This window comes from Callithrix jacchus, chromosome 13 (genome assembly GCF_049354715.1).
Source record: "Callithrix jacchus isolate 240 chromosome 13, calJac240_pri, whole genome shotgun sequence".
NCBI lineage: Eukaryota > Metazoa > Chordata > Mammalia > Primates > Cebidae > Callithrix > Callithrix jacchus.
This window is the reverse complement of record NC_133514.1, coordinates 98443966-98460686: the sequence shown is the minus strand read 5'-3', so window position 1 is coordinate 98460686 and position 16721 is coordinate 98443966. Positions and strand designations below refer to the sequence as shown.

General features: G+C 37.2%; 1 protein-coding gene across 50 annotated transcripts in view; it reads left to right on the top strand.

Moving 5' to 3' along the window:
• The window catches only part of TCF4 (transcription factor 4), a 367193-nt gene that overhangs the window by 299196 nt on the left and 51276 nt on the right, over positions 1-16721 (top strand). For all 50 annotated transcript variants that reach the window (XM_035271185.3, XM_035271176.3, XM_035271179.3 and 47 more), the window contains 2 exons: positions 13441-13546; positions 15938-16071. In XM_035271185.3, the coding sequence (XP_035127076.1) occupies positions 13441-13546; positions 15938-16071 (240 nt within the window). The remainder of the gene's footprint in view (positions 1-13440; positions 13547-15937; positions 16072-16721) is intronic.

Genomic DNA, 16721 nt, shown 5'->3' with positions numbered 1-16721 from the left:
AGTAGAGACGGGATTTCACCATGTTGGCCAGGCTGGTCTGGAACTCCTGACCTCAAGTGATCTGCCCGCCTCAACTTCCCAAAGTGCTGGGATTACAGATGTAAGTCACTGCTCCCAGCCAAAATATGACTTTCTACAAGAAAAGTCCTTGAAAAATTTAGAAGATGAACTATATTTAATGAAAATTAATTGAGCTCATTCTTCTCCTATATTTGGTCCATATTCCTGTCCATATTATACTATTAGTACCCAGTCCTATTTAGACTTTTTGGAAAGAAGAGCTGAATAGATTATCCACGTCAAGAAGCTTTCAGTTTAAGGACACCGAGGTTCATCAACATCAAAAAATATTTCCAGCATCATTCAGGTGCTGGCCATGCTCTACAAATTGAATACCTTAGAGCCCCTACTTTTTCAGTGTTTCCTCAGTGTCTTATCTTGTTGCAGTGGTAAATGTTATGAACTACGTTTTCAAATGAATATTGTAAGAATCAGAAAGAGGTTAAGAGACCTGCCTATCTGTGGTCAGTTCATTACTGATAGAACCAAATCAGAAAGCTGTCTCCTGCTCTGTAGAGCACATTAAGGACCAATATTTATAGCTAGTTGGTCCTCCTAAGATGTTTTGGCAATGATGGGAAAATCATAGGTTTGCTTTCTTGGTAGAATGAGGAACGTTGAGTTTGCTAACAAAGAACATGAGTGACTTTGGTAAGAGGGCAGTTTTTATTTCAGTGGAAAGGCAGCCTCCTCTCCTAATAATAGCTATATTATTTAACTAAATGTTCCATGTAGCAACTGATAACAAGACTTACTGCTTAAGAAATTTGGCCATTATCTTGTCCTCTCTACTAGAATTCCAGCTCCCTACTAATGGGCCCTTGCTAATATTTTTTTTACAGAAGGACGACATGTAAGTTAACAACCTGCTACTATGTGTTATTTTGTTTTTTTAATGGAGGTCAAAGTCACAGAACATACAATTAACCATTTTGAAGTAAACCATTCAGTAATATTTAGTACATTTAAAATGTTGAGCAATCACTACATCTGTCTAGTTCCAGAACATTTTCCTCAGCCCAGAAGGAAATGCTTAACCCATTAAGCAGTTCCTTCCTATCCCCCTACTTCTATGCTTTATAAACCTTTAATTTTCATGTTATCATATACACACACATACCTCCTATACACACACATTCATTTATGTTTATTTATAGATTAGGAAGTTCCAGACACAGGACCTAATATTTCCTAATTATGTAAACAAAGAACTATCTATTTTAATGGATGTTTCTCCACCAGTAACAAAGAAAAATAGGAACCATTCCTTGCTTCTTTTAACCTTTCTGTATGTTTCTCTTAAATTCTCACTAGATACTAATTTATCAATGAAGGCAAAAAAGACAGAAATCAATTCTGAGCCTTTTGTTGTGTAAAAAACTGCTACTTTTCTTGTAAAGACATTTTCTTTTTAATTTCATCAACACTGAGAATTTTAAACTACTTCTTTTAATTTTAAGCTCTCATCTGGATTTACATTTCTATTTCTGAAAATCCAAAATTATTGAACAAAGTAGTTAACAACGTTTACAATTCTTGGAAAGAAATATCAAAGGATCATTCTTACTATAATTTTTATTGTTAAAGAAATTGCTGTTGTTCACATTTATTTATGCCCTCCTCATTCCCAAAGAATATTTGAGGTAGCCAGTAGCACATTTTTTAAATTACGAAAAAATTAGATCAAATAAAATTACCTAAAATTTAAATATTTAGAGAAAGCTAATTATATTTTGAGTATGCCTGAAGTCATAAACTAATTATTGTTGATCACTTATTCTTCTGGTCCTGTTTCAGGAATATTATTGCCTTTCTTAATTAATATTTCACCTCCTTTAAGAAGTGTTTTTGAATAACCCTATAGGATAACTTTCCTTACGTTTCTTTAGCACATATGGCTTGTACAAAAGACTACTCACTTTAACAAGTTTTCTAGTTGCTTGTTGTACATCATAAATCTCCCAACTAGCTCCTAGGGAAAATTCTGCCCTTCCAATTTTTCTTTTTGTATGTAATTTACCAAAGCACCTAACCCTGTTGCTAGCTAGAAGCTCTGCTCTGAGTTAAATTAGTGAAATATTGCTGGTTGATTTCACCTAAAAGTTTGCTGTGGGCATGAGGGAAGGGGGTGGGCATTTGAATGGATAACAGATAGAGAAGCAGCTGATTGGACATGGATGTTGACAACTTGCATACTTATTTTTTTCATTTCAATCTGTGCCACAGAGTCATACATTTGGTAATTATTTCATGCTTTTGTTTGCAGTTGAAAGTAGTTAGGGCCGTATGTTTTGACAGAAAAAAGATAATTCGTACTTTTTCTCAGCTTTGTGAAAGGGAAGATGGGGTAACAATTTTACAGTGTCCCATGCCAGTGATTCCTGTTCAAAACCTTACCAGATTGGAAACTCACTGTTCATAACAATTCTCTTGGTAAGCAGAAGATGAAGGCATCTGTTTAAAGCACCCAGAGTTAAGTTTGATGCTTTAAAGCACAGCAGAGTTCATTTATGACTCTACTTAACATTAGTAGATATCTTTTAGATATAGGAAAAGTTGTCCACCAGATTCCTTAGACTGTAGGTGATTTGGAAGGATATTCTGGTCAAATGCTAACTTCTGACCCAGGATTTAGAGTGAAAAGACCTAGTTTATATTCCCATTCCTGACCTTATTCAGTCATGTGACTCACAGAAAAGGAAGGCACTTAACCCACTTCAAGCTTCCGTTACGAAATGTATAAGATAGGTGGCGTGGTTGACCACTTGGCTAGATAGTTCATCTCAAAATGATGATTAAATATGATAATGGATTAAAAAAAGTCTTTTTGATTGAAAATACTATGAAGATAGGAACTTTTAACAATGGTTAGTGATAGAATTTTGTCATTTCCTTTATGTAATTAACTTCAAGATCAAAGAATATATTTAGAGAAGTACCTATGTATTTTCTTTTGTGAATTGTTTCTTTGAGTATTCTTTTTCTTCTTTTTTAATGTCTGTTAGGATCTTGGTCTTACTGTCTTTTCATTCTTGCTTGGGTATCGATTCTTCAAAGTGTGACTTTCTGCTTGTGTCTGACGCAACTTTCTTCTTGATCACTCTTGCTTTCTGGGAAGGAATAAGTACTTAGGAATGATGGCTTTCTAGTTGTCTGTGCTTATTAGGTACAAACACAGCATTAAAGACATTTGGGACTGGAGAAATCAAAAGAGTGCCTTTAGGGTTGTATGCAAAAGGTTAAACTATAACGTAGTTAGCATTTTTCTTTGTGCTGCTTTCCCTTCTTGTTACACCCTCTTAGTACCCTCACACCTTCTCTGCTTTCCAAAAACGCTTTCTAAAAATTGATTATTGGGAAAAGATCTGAAACCTCATTGCATTGAAGTGTAATAACTGCTAACAAACTGTGACAGCATTTTCCAAAGACAGGGAGTGATTGGAGATGCGATGAAAAGTGGGTTTGTAACTGTGGAAACTCTTCCAGGGATGCAGGCTTTTACCCCTCATGATAATGTACCTTGACAAAAGTCTGCAACAATGAAATAACTTGTTCACTCCAATTGTATCTAAACGTATTTGAGCTTAAGTCCTTTCTTAAGGATGTTAGCACTAGGCTTCAGGCATCAACCTGTGGACTGAAGTTTCAAAGGGGAAAGGGTGGGAAATGGTGCTTTTAAAATCCTCGGGACCGTTATAGGTAATTCCATGTCCTAAAGAAAGCTCAGCCCTAAACATGTTAGAGAAGTGGAATGCACTAAAATCGATTCTGGCAGAACCAATGAATGTTTATCTTTCTCTGTGCTATGATGTTATTCTTAGTTTGGTGTGTATCTTGTGTGTGGTGTGTTTATTCATTCATGCATGCATGCACTTAGTAAAAATGTGAGCCTATTCTGTGCCAGGCATTACATGCACACACACATTTGCCCAAGCACACCTGCACAATTTTTTTGTAATGCTCCTTTTAATGTTATTGTTTCTGCAACCGGCTATCCTTAGCAGGACTCCTTAGTGTACAGTAGGGTATAGAGGAAACAACAGTGAACATTGGAGTAAACCTAAAATTAATTTCTGTCTTTATCGTAGAGTCATAGAATTTGTTTTCATCTGGAAGAGTTGCTGCCCTCATTTGACTGATAAAACAGTGCTTTCAGAGGTCGCAAAGCTATTTGCGATATAGGCAGATAATGAAACCTATTTTGATGTTCCCGCACTTCCTAATGAAGCAGTGGTCGTCATCTAAAACAAAAATTAGTTGGTTGCTAAAGGAGGAGAACGTGTTGAGAGGGGAGATGATCTGTTAGGCATAATTGACAATCATGAATTTGATATGATAGATGTAAACAGAGATATAAATGATTTAGTCACATCTGTTTAAGATTTAAGATAACCAGAAGCAATAATGGTTAATTGAAATAATACATCAGGTTCTCCTTAACATTACCTTGAATTTCTTCTGATGTGCATTTGGTAAACACAAGTTTGGAAACAACTTAGTTAGGTGTTTAGAACATATTAGAGTTGTGATATGCTTAGCATCCGCGGTCTTTTATCTGTGCCAATCCTGAGCCTGGTAATGAAGCCAACTCCCACATGAATAAGTAACATAGGGAATGAAACCAGGAAGAAGTCAGGGTTTCACCTGGACCAAATTCTCAGCAATTAAGTGTTTCGAGCGATCTTTGGCCAGATATAACTTAATCAGTCTAAGGCACTCTCAGCTAGGGCCAAGGTACTCATAATGTTGGCAGTGGGCATTCCTCTGATATCTCACATTGAAAGTAATAGGAAACATAGAGTGTCTGTTCAGTTATTGCCAAGAGCAAGAGAAATGCAGGTGTAAAAATAAAAAGAAGCATTTGGAGCCAGAGGCTAGTACACATAGACAAGACTGTATTCACACTTCACTTTCACACTTGAGATGATAATATGGTGGTTTTTCATCAGTTTAGTGTGCTGGTATTTATTTAGTCTTGGGTCTGGTTTCACCACTAAACCCTAGTGTAACTCTCAGCCGATTACTTAACCTCTCTCCATCTCTAGTAGTATTAATACCTGCTGCATCTTAGCTCAACTTCCTGTCTGGAAGACAGATGAATGGTCCTGCTTCTTGCAGTAACACACAAGAACCTCCTTTGTGCTGCCTTGAGATGGTCTTGTGTTCTTCTCTATGGGCAAAACAGCACTAAGCTGCTAAATGGCCAGGCAGTATAGGGGACCCATGATCTTACAAAGCTGGGTTTTGACAGGAGTCCATGAGCAGCCTGGAGAGAATTCTCAGTTATCAGGAGATACTGTTATAGTAGTTAAAAACTCAAACTCTGAAACAAGACTACATGGTTTTGAATCTCAGTTTTGCCAGTTTATTAGCTGTGTGACTTTAAGCAAGTTGCTTAACCTCTCTGTGCCTCAGATCCCTTAGTTTAATAGTGACTCAGCTGATACTTAGAAGCTGAGAAAATTATCCGATTTTTATGATGGGATGTATAGATATTTATGTATGTTTGAAGTGATTTGTGTTCTAAATGTATTAACATGCTTGGGGAATTTCTTTTTGGGGAAATATGTATATTTTTTTTCATAGATGTTTGTGGTGCATCCGGGTAGAGGGAAGATGGGTCATCACTCAATGAGTAAAAATAAAATATGAATATACACATGAATGACAATTTTACACTTTTTATTTATTTATTTATTTTTGAGATGGAGTTTCGCTCTTGTTACCCAGGCTGGAGTACAATGGCATGATCTTGGCTCACAGCAACCTCCGCCTCCTGGGTTCAGGCAATTCTCCCACCTCAGCCTCCTGAGTAGCTGGGATTACAGGCACACGCCACCATGCCCAGCTAATTTTTTGTCTATTTAGTAGAGACAGGGTTTCACCATGTTGACCAGGATGGTCTCGATCTCTTGACCTCGTGATCCACCCACCTCGGCCTCCCAAAGTGCTGGGATTACAGGCATGAGCCACCGAATTTTACACTTTTTGATAGTTGTGAAATACTCTTTTTTTTCATGCTACCAATAAAGAGAATCTGAGGAGTAAACCTCTTCTTACCATGTATTGTTTTGGTTACTTAAAACTACTTGGTTAGTTCTTTTCAATACTTCAGCTGATTTAGATGGAGTAAAAACATCTCAATTTTGAAAGCTTACACTTGTGAAATGTTTCCAGTTATAACAAATACCCTCCTATTTGTCAGCATACTGAAGGCATCTATGTGTTATTTCTAAACACATTTCCTGTTTATGTGATAACGGAGGTCGCCCTTTAACCATCACTTGGACGTGAAGGAGTATTCTTCCTCCGTTAGTAAATATTCCTTGACTTGATGATACTAACAATGTGTCAGGTGAATGAGCTTGAATCCTATGGTTTGGGTTGGGTTTTGGTTGTTTGCACTCTGGGACTGTTCACCTGCTCTGTCCTGTGCCTTTGAGTATGATTAACTGCCTTGATCCCTCACAGTCTAGTATGCAACTCTACTACTGGAATCTCAAGACTGATCTTTTATGCCATTTGACTGCCCATTGGAATCTTTAAGTTAGCGACTTAGAAAAGACTTTAGGAAGGAGAATGCCAAGAGAACTGGCAGAGGAGTCAGGAGCCCGGACTCTGTCCAGGCCCTGGGGTAAGTCCTTTCACCTCTTCCTTTGACTCCCTTAAAAAATGAAGTTGAACTCATTCGAGGTTTGAAAAGATGATGCCAAGAGGCGAGACAGAGGGCAGCCGATGTGGAGGTAGCATGAAAGGAAAAGGAGTGTCTGTAAAAATAATAATAATGAAAGTGCTAGAAAAGCATGTCGACAAATACTAAAAACTAGAAAGAATGTAGAATAGAGGGACCCAATTATCAGTAATATAAAAACTACAGCCAAAAAAAGGCTAAAAATCTATTCAACTTTTATTGTCCATAAAAAGTGATCACACCATGTCTAACTGCAATTCCTTTGTCAAAAACACCAGAGGCCAAGGACCAAATTGCAGCTTTAGAGTTTCTTCCTTTCACTTCCTACATATCCAGAAACCTGGGGTCATAGATACTCTTCCATGGTGTGTTTGGCACAACTTGCAAGCATTTTGGCAGATGGTCAGAAGAAAAGACTTCAAGAAATACGCAAGAGTACATAGGACTCTAAAAATAAGAAATAAAGCTAAGACCTCAGTGTTTTCCAATCAATACAATCAACATTTATTGAACAGCGATTATATGCCAGGTAGCTGGGATACGTAGAACTTGCCTCTCCCACCTGCACTCCAGAAGAGTTCCTGCTGCCCCAGCCTCAGGGAATAGCAAATCTTACATGCAGTAGGCTTACTGTGAGAGCTGTCCTGATAGTGAGGGGCAAACATGGTCCAGTGCTTTCCTCATGGATGAACTTGACTCTACACTGGGATTCCCCAGTACACTTCCTTGTGATGGTGGGAAAGTCCTGTGTTGGTGATGTTCAACATGGTAACCAGTGACTGCATGTGGCTGTTGAGAACTTGAAATATGGGTACGGTGACTGAGGGACAGAACATTCAATTTGATTTAACTTTTATTAAGTTTAATTCAAATAACCATGTATTACTAATGGCTTCCAATTGGACAGCAGCTTTCTAGACCCACTGTTAAAAATAATTATAAGCAATGAGTACCTCTTATGAGATAGAATTAATAATCCCATTTATTGAGTGCCCATGACAGATTAAGAATTATGTTTGACATACATTATCCCTGATCATCACAAGAATGGCCCCATTTGACAAATGAGGAAACTGAGGTTCTCAGAGATAAGGTGCATTGTTATGTACTCAAAAGAAATTGTGAGAGCTGGAATTTGAACCTAATTGGTCTGACTCCAGAGCTGGGTGATTTCTGGTATCCTACCAAATCTGTATATGTAGTATCTGGAGGCTGTCTCTTCTAAGTACATCTTCTCTTTGCTTTATGGATTAGCTAGCAATGTCTTTATCTTGGTCACATAGGACAATTACAGGGTCCATCTGAACTCTTCTGAATGTGGACATATCACTGCCCTGGAACCATTCATTTTTCTTACTGAGAACTATGTCCTTCAAAAAATATTGTAAGAGTTGAGGGTCCAACCCAGCTTCCTGAGTAGTAAGCTAATCACCTACAAGTATATTTCCCCAGTAGATGCTGAGAAGCATCAAAGCACGTGGGCAGTTCTGTGGACATCAGTGACACACAGTTAACTCTGGGCATTTGAGTGTTTAACTGTCACAGTTGAGGACGTTTGTGAACTCTCCCAAGGTCTGAATTACTGAATGAGCCTTTAGTACTTGGACATCTGGGGCACAATTCTGCTTTGCTGTTTTCTGCTTTCGTAAATCACATGGTAACTCTCTCTTTAAGGGTCTGAAAGCCTCACTTAATGACTGAACTGATTTCTCTTTGGAAATGATATATTCAGATGGTACTTGCAGAGTCACCAAGGGGTAGTAAAGTGAAGGAGTAGTAAACGCCTACTGGACGGTTGGGTGGCTACCGCCCATCCACACATGGTGATGTGATATGAAGCCACTTGTCTTTATTCCCTCACAGCTAAGGTTTCTCCTTCAGGAAGCAGGTTACTTAACATATACTTGATTTCACCATAACGTGTATTATGACATTTAATTTCTTAAAAGTTTATAATCAGATCCTGCAAGACTGTTTTTCTAAACTATGACCAAAGTATAGCCTCATGTTAATAGCTTAAAATAGCTTTTCTTTACCCTTTTCCCTTTAAAAGAAAATAATTATTTTTAATGGAAAGAACATAGACTTTGATGAACAGTTCACATCCTTGCTTTATGCCTTGAAAAAAATGTGTAACATGGAAAGATAGCTTAACATTCCTGAGTCACATTTGTCCAAATAATAAAAACAGTGGCAGCAAGACTTCATCACTAATGCCTGATGTTTTTGTATGATTAATCTGTGCCAGGTTCCATTCTAGTTTCTTTACACATATTAGACCATCGAGTTCTGGCAAGAACATTGCATAGCAGACACGGTCATTTCCACTTTACAGGCGGGAATCTGAAGACCGGAATTAAAAATAACTAGTCCGAGATTGCCTAGTTAATCAATGGTGGAACTCGCAGTCAGACACAAGCTGGACTGGGCTAATACAGTTGACTTTCTTATGATACATCAGCCTTGTGAAGTAAGAATGATAGTATTAATAACATCCACCTTGTGTGATCATTATGAAAGTTAGATATAACGTATGTGGAACTCCCACCACCAAAGTTGTTCCACAAGAGGCTTTAAACAAATGGTAATCATTATTAATTTAAAATGTCTGCAATTGAAACCGATACGCCAAGGCCAGTAAAAAATGAGAGCTTCGTAAGGAAAAAAGTAGGAGGTATACCTTTGTTTTATTTTGCTTGTTGATTTCTGTGCATGCTTGGTATTCTTTTCTGCTGAGCACAGGTTTTATTTAGAAGAAATTAAATTGTTTTTTTCTTTGAGTGCAGAAAGAATAGTTGGAAACACTGAATGGAATAGCTGATGTACTATAGTAATGCTTCTCAGATTCCCCCCCGCACCCAAAAATTAAGTCTGTAAAATGAAACATTTTTTTTTAACTTTTGTCAGTTCAAGGTTCAGTGTTATCTAGAGAGCTTTGTGGTAAACTCAGGATTTCTATAGGTATGATTTTGTCATAAATGCAGAATTATAAAAAAGAGATAATGGCACTAAGTTTGCATATTAAATATACTGTGCTACTAGTTTTCCATGAAGCTTTTACTCAACAAATAATTTACTAGAAGAGCCGTGACCTCGGAGTTTGAGCAAGTCTTCCCATTTCCAATTTGGCAGCAAAAGTTTCACACTTCTTTAGTTACTCTTGTGGGAGAAATCAGAATGCCAATAGTCACCTTGATCTAAGCCCCTTATTGGAGAAAAATTCAAGGATAGATTTTGGATTTTCCTCATATTTCATCGCTGGGGTCACTCCAATACATGGTACTAGAATTTGGGATTTTTATTTCATTTTAGATTGGACTGATTTTCCAGTGTTGGTCATTAAAAACAATTCCAACTCTGAAGAGATCTGGGATGGTTGTTATCCTATTAATTAAATGAAGCTATTTTATTTAACAATTATATTGTTAAACTTTCCATATACTTAGAATAATAATACTGAAACCTGAATGGATATGAGCTTTTCTTACTGAATTTAGTGTCAATATTAAATACCTTATTGAAACCCATACTTTGAAGGCTCGATTGAGAAACTGACAAAAGAGTTGACTGAATAAAAATAATGAAGCAGTTCACTGGTTGTTCGGGTTATGAAAGATTAAAACATTAGAGAGAAAGTGAGCTGTGAACATTATTATGATCACGGTGTTTTCATAAATACCATTTTATGTCTCCACCACCATTCTAAAAAAAAGTACCCTGGCCATGCGCGGTGGCTCATCTCTGTAATCCCAGCACTTTGGGAGCCTGAGGTGGGCGGATCACGAGGTCAAGAGATCGAGACCATCCTGGCTAACATGGTGAAACTCCATTTCTAATGAAAATAAAAAAATTAGCTGGGCGTGGTGGCATATGACTTTAGTCCCCGCTACTCAGGAGGCTGAGGCAGAAGAATCGTTTGAACCCAGGAGGTGAGGCTGTAGTGAGCCAAAATCACGCCACTACTCTCCACTCCAGCTGAGCAACAGAGTGAGACTCCTTCTAAAAAAAAAATTAACCTATCAAACAGTGAAAAATAAAAGTAGGTTGCTTTGACCATTTCATCATTGAGTTTTTTTTATATTCGAAATGTGGGAGGTTGAACTAAAATTTGTTGGTTCCCTATTTTAAAAAAGAATCGTTATATGTGATACTTATTTATTTATATAAACAAAAATACAGAGCTCTTACCTTGAAAATAACTTTTAAGGTAGGAATGATAAAGTATCTAAATGGAAAATGAATAACATTGTTCCTCATTTGTAAATTATGATATAAAGAAAATGTATAAAATATGTAGAAATTGTTTATATAAAAATAACTAAAACAGGTCTATTTCTTATTAACAAAAAGTTTCATCTTACCTAAAAAGTCTTCAGCTGGCTACAACAGGAGAAAAACAGAAATAGCATAAATATCCTAAAAACTCACAATCCCATAGATACTCTTCTCCATGCAGCCAATATTTATGAATTTGGAGTAAGTGACTTACTCTTACTCATATGTACTCTAATATATTTGAGCTTGATTGTAATTCATAGTCAAAGTAGCCTCGTTGTTAAAACCAAAATTAACCAAAGATTTTTCTTTTTCTTTCAAAAGCAATGCCAAGTGATTCTACCCTAATTGGGGGAAACAAAAAAAGATAAACCTTATTGGTGTCATCAAATGGTATTGACATAATGATAAATAGGTTTAAGGATAATAGAATATGTAATTAAAATTAAAGTATATATAAAAATAATTGATTTCACTTATTTTAAAACATAAGGTGATTTCATAATATTGATCAGAGATTCTTTTCCGTTTTGTAGTAAATATATATTGATTTCTGAAATTTGGGGATATTCCATAGTACACTTAGCTTAATACTGAGGCGAGCTTGCAGTCAGACTAATAGCATGTAGATGTGTTATCGTCATACTACAATCATCTCGTCAGTTTGCAGTTTCCCCTTTTCTAGGTGATGTTTCTTTCGTCTTGTTACACTCAAGACCTTCTGTAAATATCTTTAGTAGTAACTGCCAAACTATTAGTTAATAGTTCTCAAGAAAATTCCGAGATTTGGTTGACAGAAATTGGATTATTGGTTTGTTTTTGAATTCCTAGCCCAAGTTTTATTCTTTTATTCTTTGTTTCTTAAAAACACTCAAAAACTGTTTTTTTTTCTTATTATTATTATAAGCTCTGTGGAAATATAAGCAAATCTCTGTTTATACATTTAAAATATGATAAAAATTACAAAATAAAGTCCAGTGAAATATAGGGCTTATATCCATTATGCCTTAAGAAAAATCCCTGTTTTCTAAAGTGCGCGTGGGCTTTTCTGCTTTGTTTTTGTTTTGTTAAAGCTCCAGGACCTCCCGATTTTCAGGGGCACTTTGGGGCATGTGTAGCGTTTATTTGATGTATGGACAGAGATGCCTATTTTCCCACATCTGTCTCTGTGGACCTATCCTTTGTGAAATCCTAAACCTTGTATTAATGCTTAGTTTATGATTCATGGTGTTCTGAGAGCAATTATATAATTTTTCTTGGGGTGTTTATTCGATGTGCACTGTAAAAAAAAAATGAGAGTTATTTTTTGGTAACCCTGTACTTACCTTTTTATTGGTGAATTTCTTTTCCTTTACTGTGACCTGTGAATATCACTGCAGGCTCACTGCCAATTTTGTGAGCCGCTGCCTGCTTCAAAATGGAGGCAGGAAGGTATCCATTTTCATCAAGAGGATGACAGTGTTTCAGTCTTTCTGACCATCTGGAGAGAGGAACTTTGAGAGCAAAAGAAAATAGGGATTAAAAAAATTTGTATTTAGCAGAAAAGGCAAGAGGGAAAACTAATTAAAGTTAAACTATACCTTATGAATTTGTGTTTTTCTACTATGCTGTCCTGTTTAAAGAAAACGTAAACAAGAAAATACACAGGCTATTTTTATAAAGAATTGATTTCCCATGTCTCATGAGTATTAGTAAATGAATGTAAGTAAATTAGCTTTTTGGCACACTTTTTAAGTTTATTGTACACACAAATATAATAAGCACGAAAAAGGAGGGCTCCCTCCTCCTGCTTCCTATGCACACGCTGATTGTTGGTGGTCTTATGTAGATCCAGGCTTTTAATGGCCTTTTTCATGCATCTCTGCAAAAAGCTGACACTGGGAATTTAATATTCTAAGATATATTTATCACTTTCTGTGGTTTGGATAGTTCATTTGTGTTCTCTTCTCTCTCCCTCTGTCTCTCTCTCTCTCTCCACCTCCTCTCTGTAAAACTGAAAATTTTAATTGAAAGGTAGAGTTTTTACTCTACCATTTGAAAGAGGTTTGATGCATGTCTTTATGTTTTTACTTTTCACGTGCTCATGGGCCATCTGTGTTTAGAAGAAAAAGAAAGAAGTGCTTAGACTCACAGGATTACCCTATGGGTATTATATAGTGTATTTACAACTAGACATGGTTTTCATCGACTGGAATATAACACACCTGGTTGTTTTCTGTTCATACAATACACCGAGCTTTTGTTTTGTTTTGTTTTAGTGTGTTTGGAAAGGGCACTGTTTCTAGGGTTTGTTCAGATTTAAACTGGGAAGGCTAGAGATGTAGCACTTTATGCCTACGTCTTGTAAAAGAATGGAGCTTTGAGATGCTTTGGTCAATGCAAAAAGCAAAACTCAGTTGGTTCTTTCTCCTCAGGTCTATGCTCCATCAGCAAGCACTGCCGACTACAATAGGGACTCGCCAGGCTATCCTTCCTCCAAACCAACAACCAGCACTTTCCCTAGCTCCTTCTTCATGCAAGGTAAGATGCTGCTACTTTTGAGTGAAAGGCCACTGGATAGCATTTCCCTGGGTCACTTCATGTCACAGATGGGGCAAAAGAAATAGAATAGTAGGCAAGCGTAGAATTTTTGAAGTCATGCTCTTCTTAGGTACTGAATTCCTTAAAAATTAATGTATTGATTAAAAGTGTACTAAGCCTTTCTTTTCAATTGAACCCCATTGAGCAATAATGGGTTAAGATTAGATTGATCTGCTTCACTTAAAGCTGATGCTCCTGATTGTCTTCCACACACCTCACTACCAACAGTTTCAGCATCTTCACCATCCCCGAGACAATGTAGCTTTTTGTTTCAAAGTGGTTCAACCCCGTGTATGTTTTGAACATCCTGGATTTAGCCAACAGGGAACAAGTTGCCGTAATGTATAACTTTATATAAAATTTTCATCCACTTACCTATTTGTAGGTAAGAACAAGGGTCCAATATGAAGTAATCTACCACAGACTGGAATATGACATGGCGAAAGCTCTGTCCCAATAATAACTTGCTTCGGATAAAACACCCAAGTTGTGGGGGAGAAGACAAATACAGAAAATCACAGCTCTGTGGTAGATAAAGTATATTTGTTCTTTTAATCGTCTAGTATGTTTAAATACATGGATGTGTGTCTCCCCCACCCTGAGCTTGTAGTCTTGCCCACTGGTAGCATACACATTTCTGCTGCTCAAAAAAAGACCAAGACATTTGAAATGACGTCAGCTACTTTAAGAATGGACCACTTGGAGGATGCCTCTAAGGGCTCCATCCTGGTATGCCTGTCGCACTTATTTTCTAATGTAATTATCTTGTTACCAAGTTAACAACACCCTGAATTTAGATGTGGAATTTACCAAGAACCCCTTTATGGAAAACTTTAACTCTTTTTGCCCAAGTGTGAAAACCTTATTTGCATAAGCCCTGTCTACAGGCCATGAGATTTCTTTCTTTCCGTACTTCTAGGAAGGGCCATGTCACAAGAAGGGGAGCAATGAGTACCAGGGAAGGTACCTGGTGTCTCACTCAGATCATAGTTAGACACACTCAAAATCATTCTCATTAAAAGATATTAATCTTCCTTCTCTTCAGTGTGTTTGCTCTTTTAGTTTGTTAGTTCACATGTGAAATTCCATGGAAATCTATAAAATTAGATGGAATGGCTCTCTTAGGAATAGAGAGAATTCGTTCCACGCATAATAGAGCTCGTGTGTCAGGAGTCCTTTATCTGTGTGACCCATGCTAGGTGTAACTCTCAAAGGGGCACAGCAGGCTGTGTCACCTGGGTGTGTTTTGTGCCATGACAAAAAGCTTATCACCTTCAGCTATAAACAGTAGCTACCTCAGCATCACTCCCTTGTTTTGTGAGCAGTGGGAGAGATGTCCTGCAGGTGCTTACAGAGGTTGGCAACTCAAGGATCCATCACTCAAAACAGATTGCAATTGAGAAAATTGATGGAAGGATACATTTCTTCTATCTGCCCAGGAAAATTGCTTTTTTGAAGGGTGTACGTTGCAGGGGAGGCCAGGTAGATGAAATCAATAGGCTCCTTTCCCTAGCAGACCACACAAAACATGGAGAAAAAATTTGTTCGTCTGCATATGCATACCCAAAAAGCAAAAAAAAAAAAAAAAAAATTGACTTGACATTTATGATGAGCACAATTAATTTGCACACGTCTAATTCTATTCTTTCAAAACAACATTATGCCAAGATCATGGGATGTGATAAATATTAATTTACTGTGAAAAGCATAATTTATGTAAAGTATGTATTTTTATAAGTCTGCATGGAGCAGAGTATTCTGTGTTAACAATCCTAAATGCATTGCGACTGAGTGTATCACATTGTCAGGAGACTCTTGTTCAGTGATATATGTTTTCAATTTATTTGTCATATGTGCTATCTATTTAAAATGTTAGTGATCTTGAACTTCATATTTGAATATAAGGTGACATTTAAACCTCTGTAATCTAAGGACTCAAAGTCAAGTACATGAATGATAACTTTTGAAAAAAATCCTGTGTTTTCACATTATGACCACAGAAACGGTTACGTCATGGTTGTGTCTCAGATCAGCTTCCCTTCAGTAGAGGGGTACTTGGTGCCCTGAGAACTCAAGACTTGCAGGAATATGCAATTGAGGTGAAAGATATTCCGAAACTGCCTGGGGCATATTTTAAACTCACTACTGTGGCCTCTTATTTTTAACTTTAATTTCCATCTTCTAGTTAAAACTCTGAAGTTGTCAAAATCACAGACATGATTTTGCTTGCATGGTTCTTAAAGAGAGAAATCTACAAGTATATTAAAAACCCTATTCCATAAGGCAAGGCTGAATGCCTCAGAAAGTCATGGTTCTGTTTGTCCTTTACAGATGGCCATCACAGCAGTGACCCTTGGAGCTCCTCCAGTGGGATGAATCAGCCTGGCTATGCAGGAATGTTGGGCAACTCTTCTCATATTCCACAGTCCAACAGCTACTGTAGCCTGCATCCACACGAACGTTTGGTAAGGCAGATGTACACAGTAATGGGAATATCACAGCTACTTTATTAAATCTCACCCTCTGTCTTTCCATGCATGTACACGCGGACTCTGCACATAAGTGCAAAAATGGCACACATCCATTATTCTTACAGTTGTATTGTTTCTGTGATCAAAGACATAACAGGATCAGATCACCTTTGGAAACCCTTCCAGAGTCTCTCTGGCATTGTTCTTTTGCTTATTGTGTTTTGTTCTGTGCCTTCTTTATCACAATGTCAGCTTCCTTGGGCACATAAATACATACTTATTTAAGTTGCAGAATCTTAGCATGGCAGTTCCTGGTCATTTTTTGCTGGCTGTAGTTTCAAAGGATGTGCTGCAGAGGGCAGAGTGATGGTCAGTAGGTTGCATACATCACTGAGGGGCATTTTGTTTCCCCTTGACTAGCTCATGTCAGCTCTGGCCTGTTGTGAAGTTCCCAAAAGAAGGAGTTTTTATATTTTCTATAGACTTCCATCAGTAAGAGAAACCATGAGGTTTCTACATGGATCAGATTCCCATCTTTTAGTATTTTAACTTTAATTCCCATCCCAGCCTGCCACTCATACTCAGTTTTCCTCACTCCAGGTAAAAGCTGCTGGGCTGTAGAGTGTTATGTCTTTCATTACTAA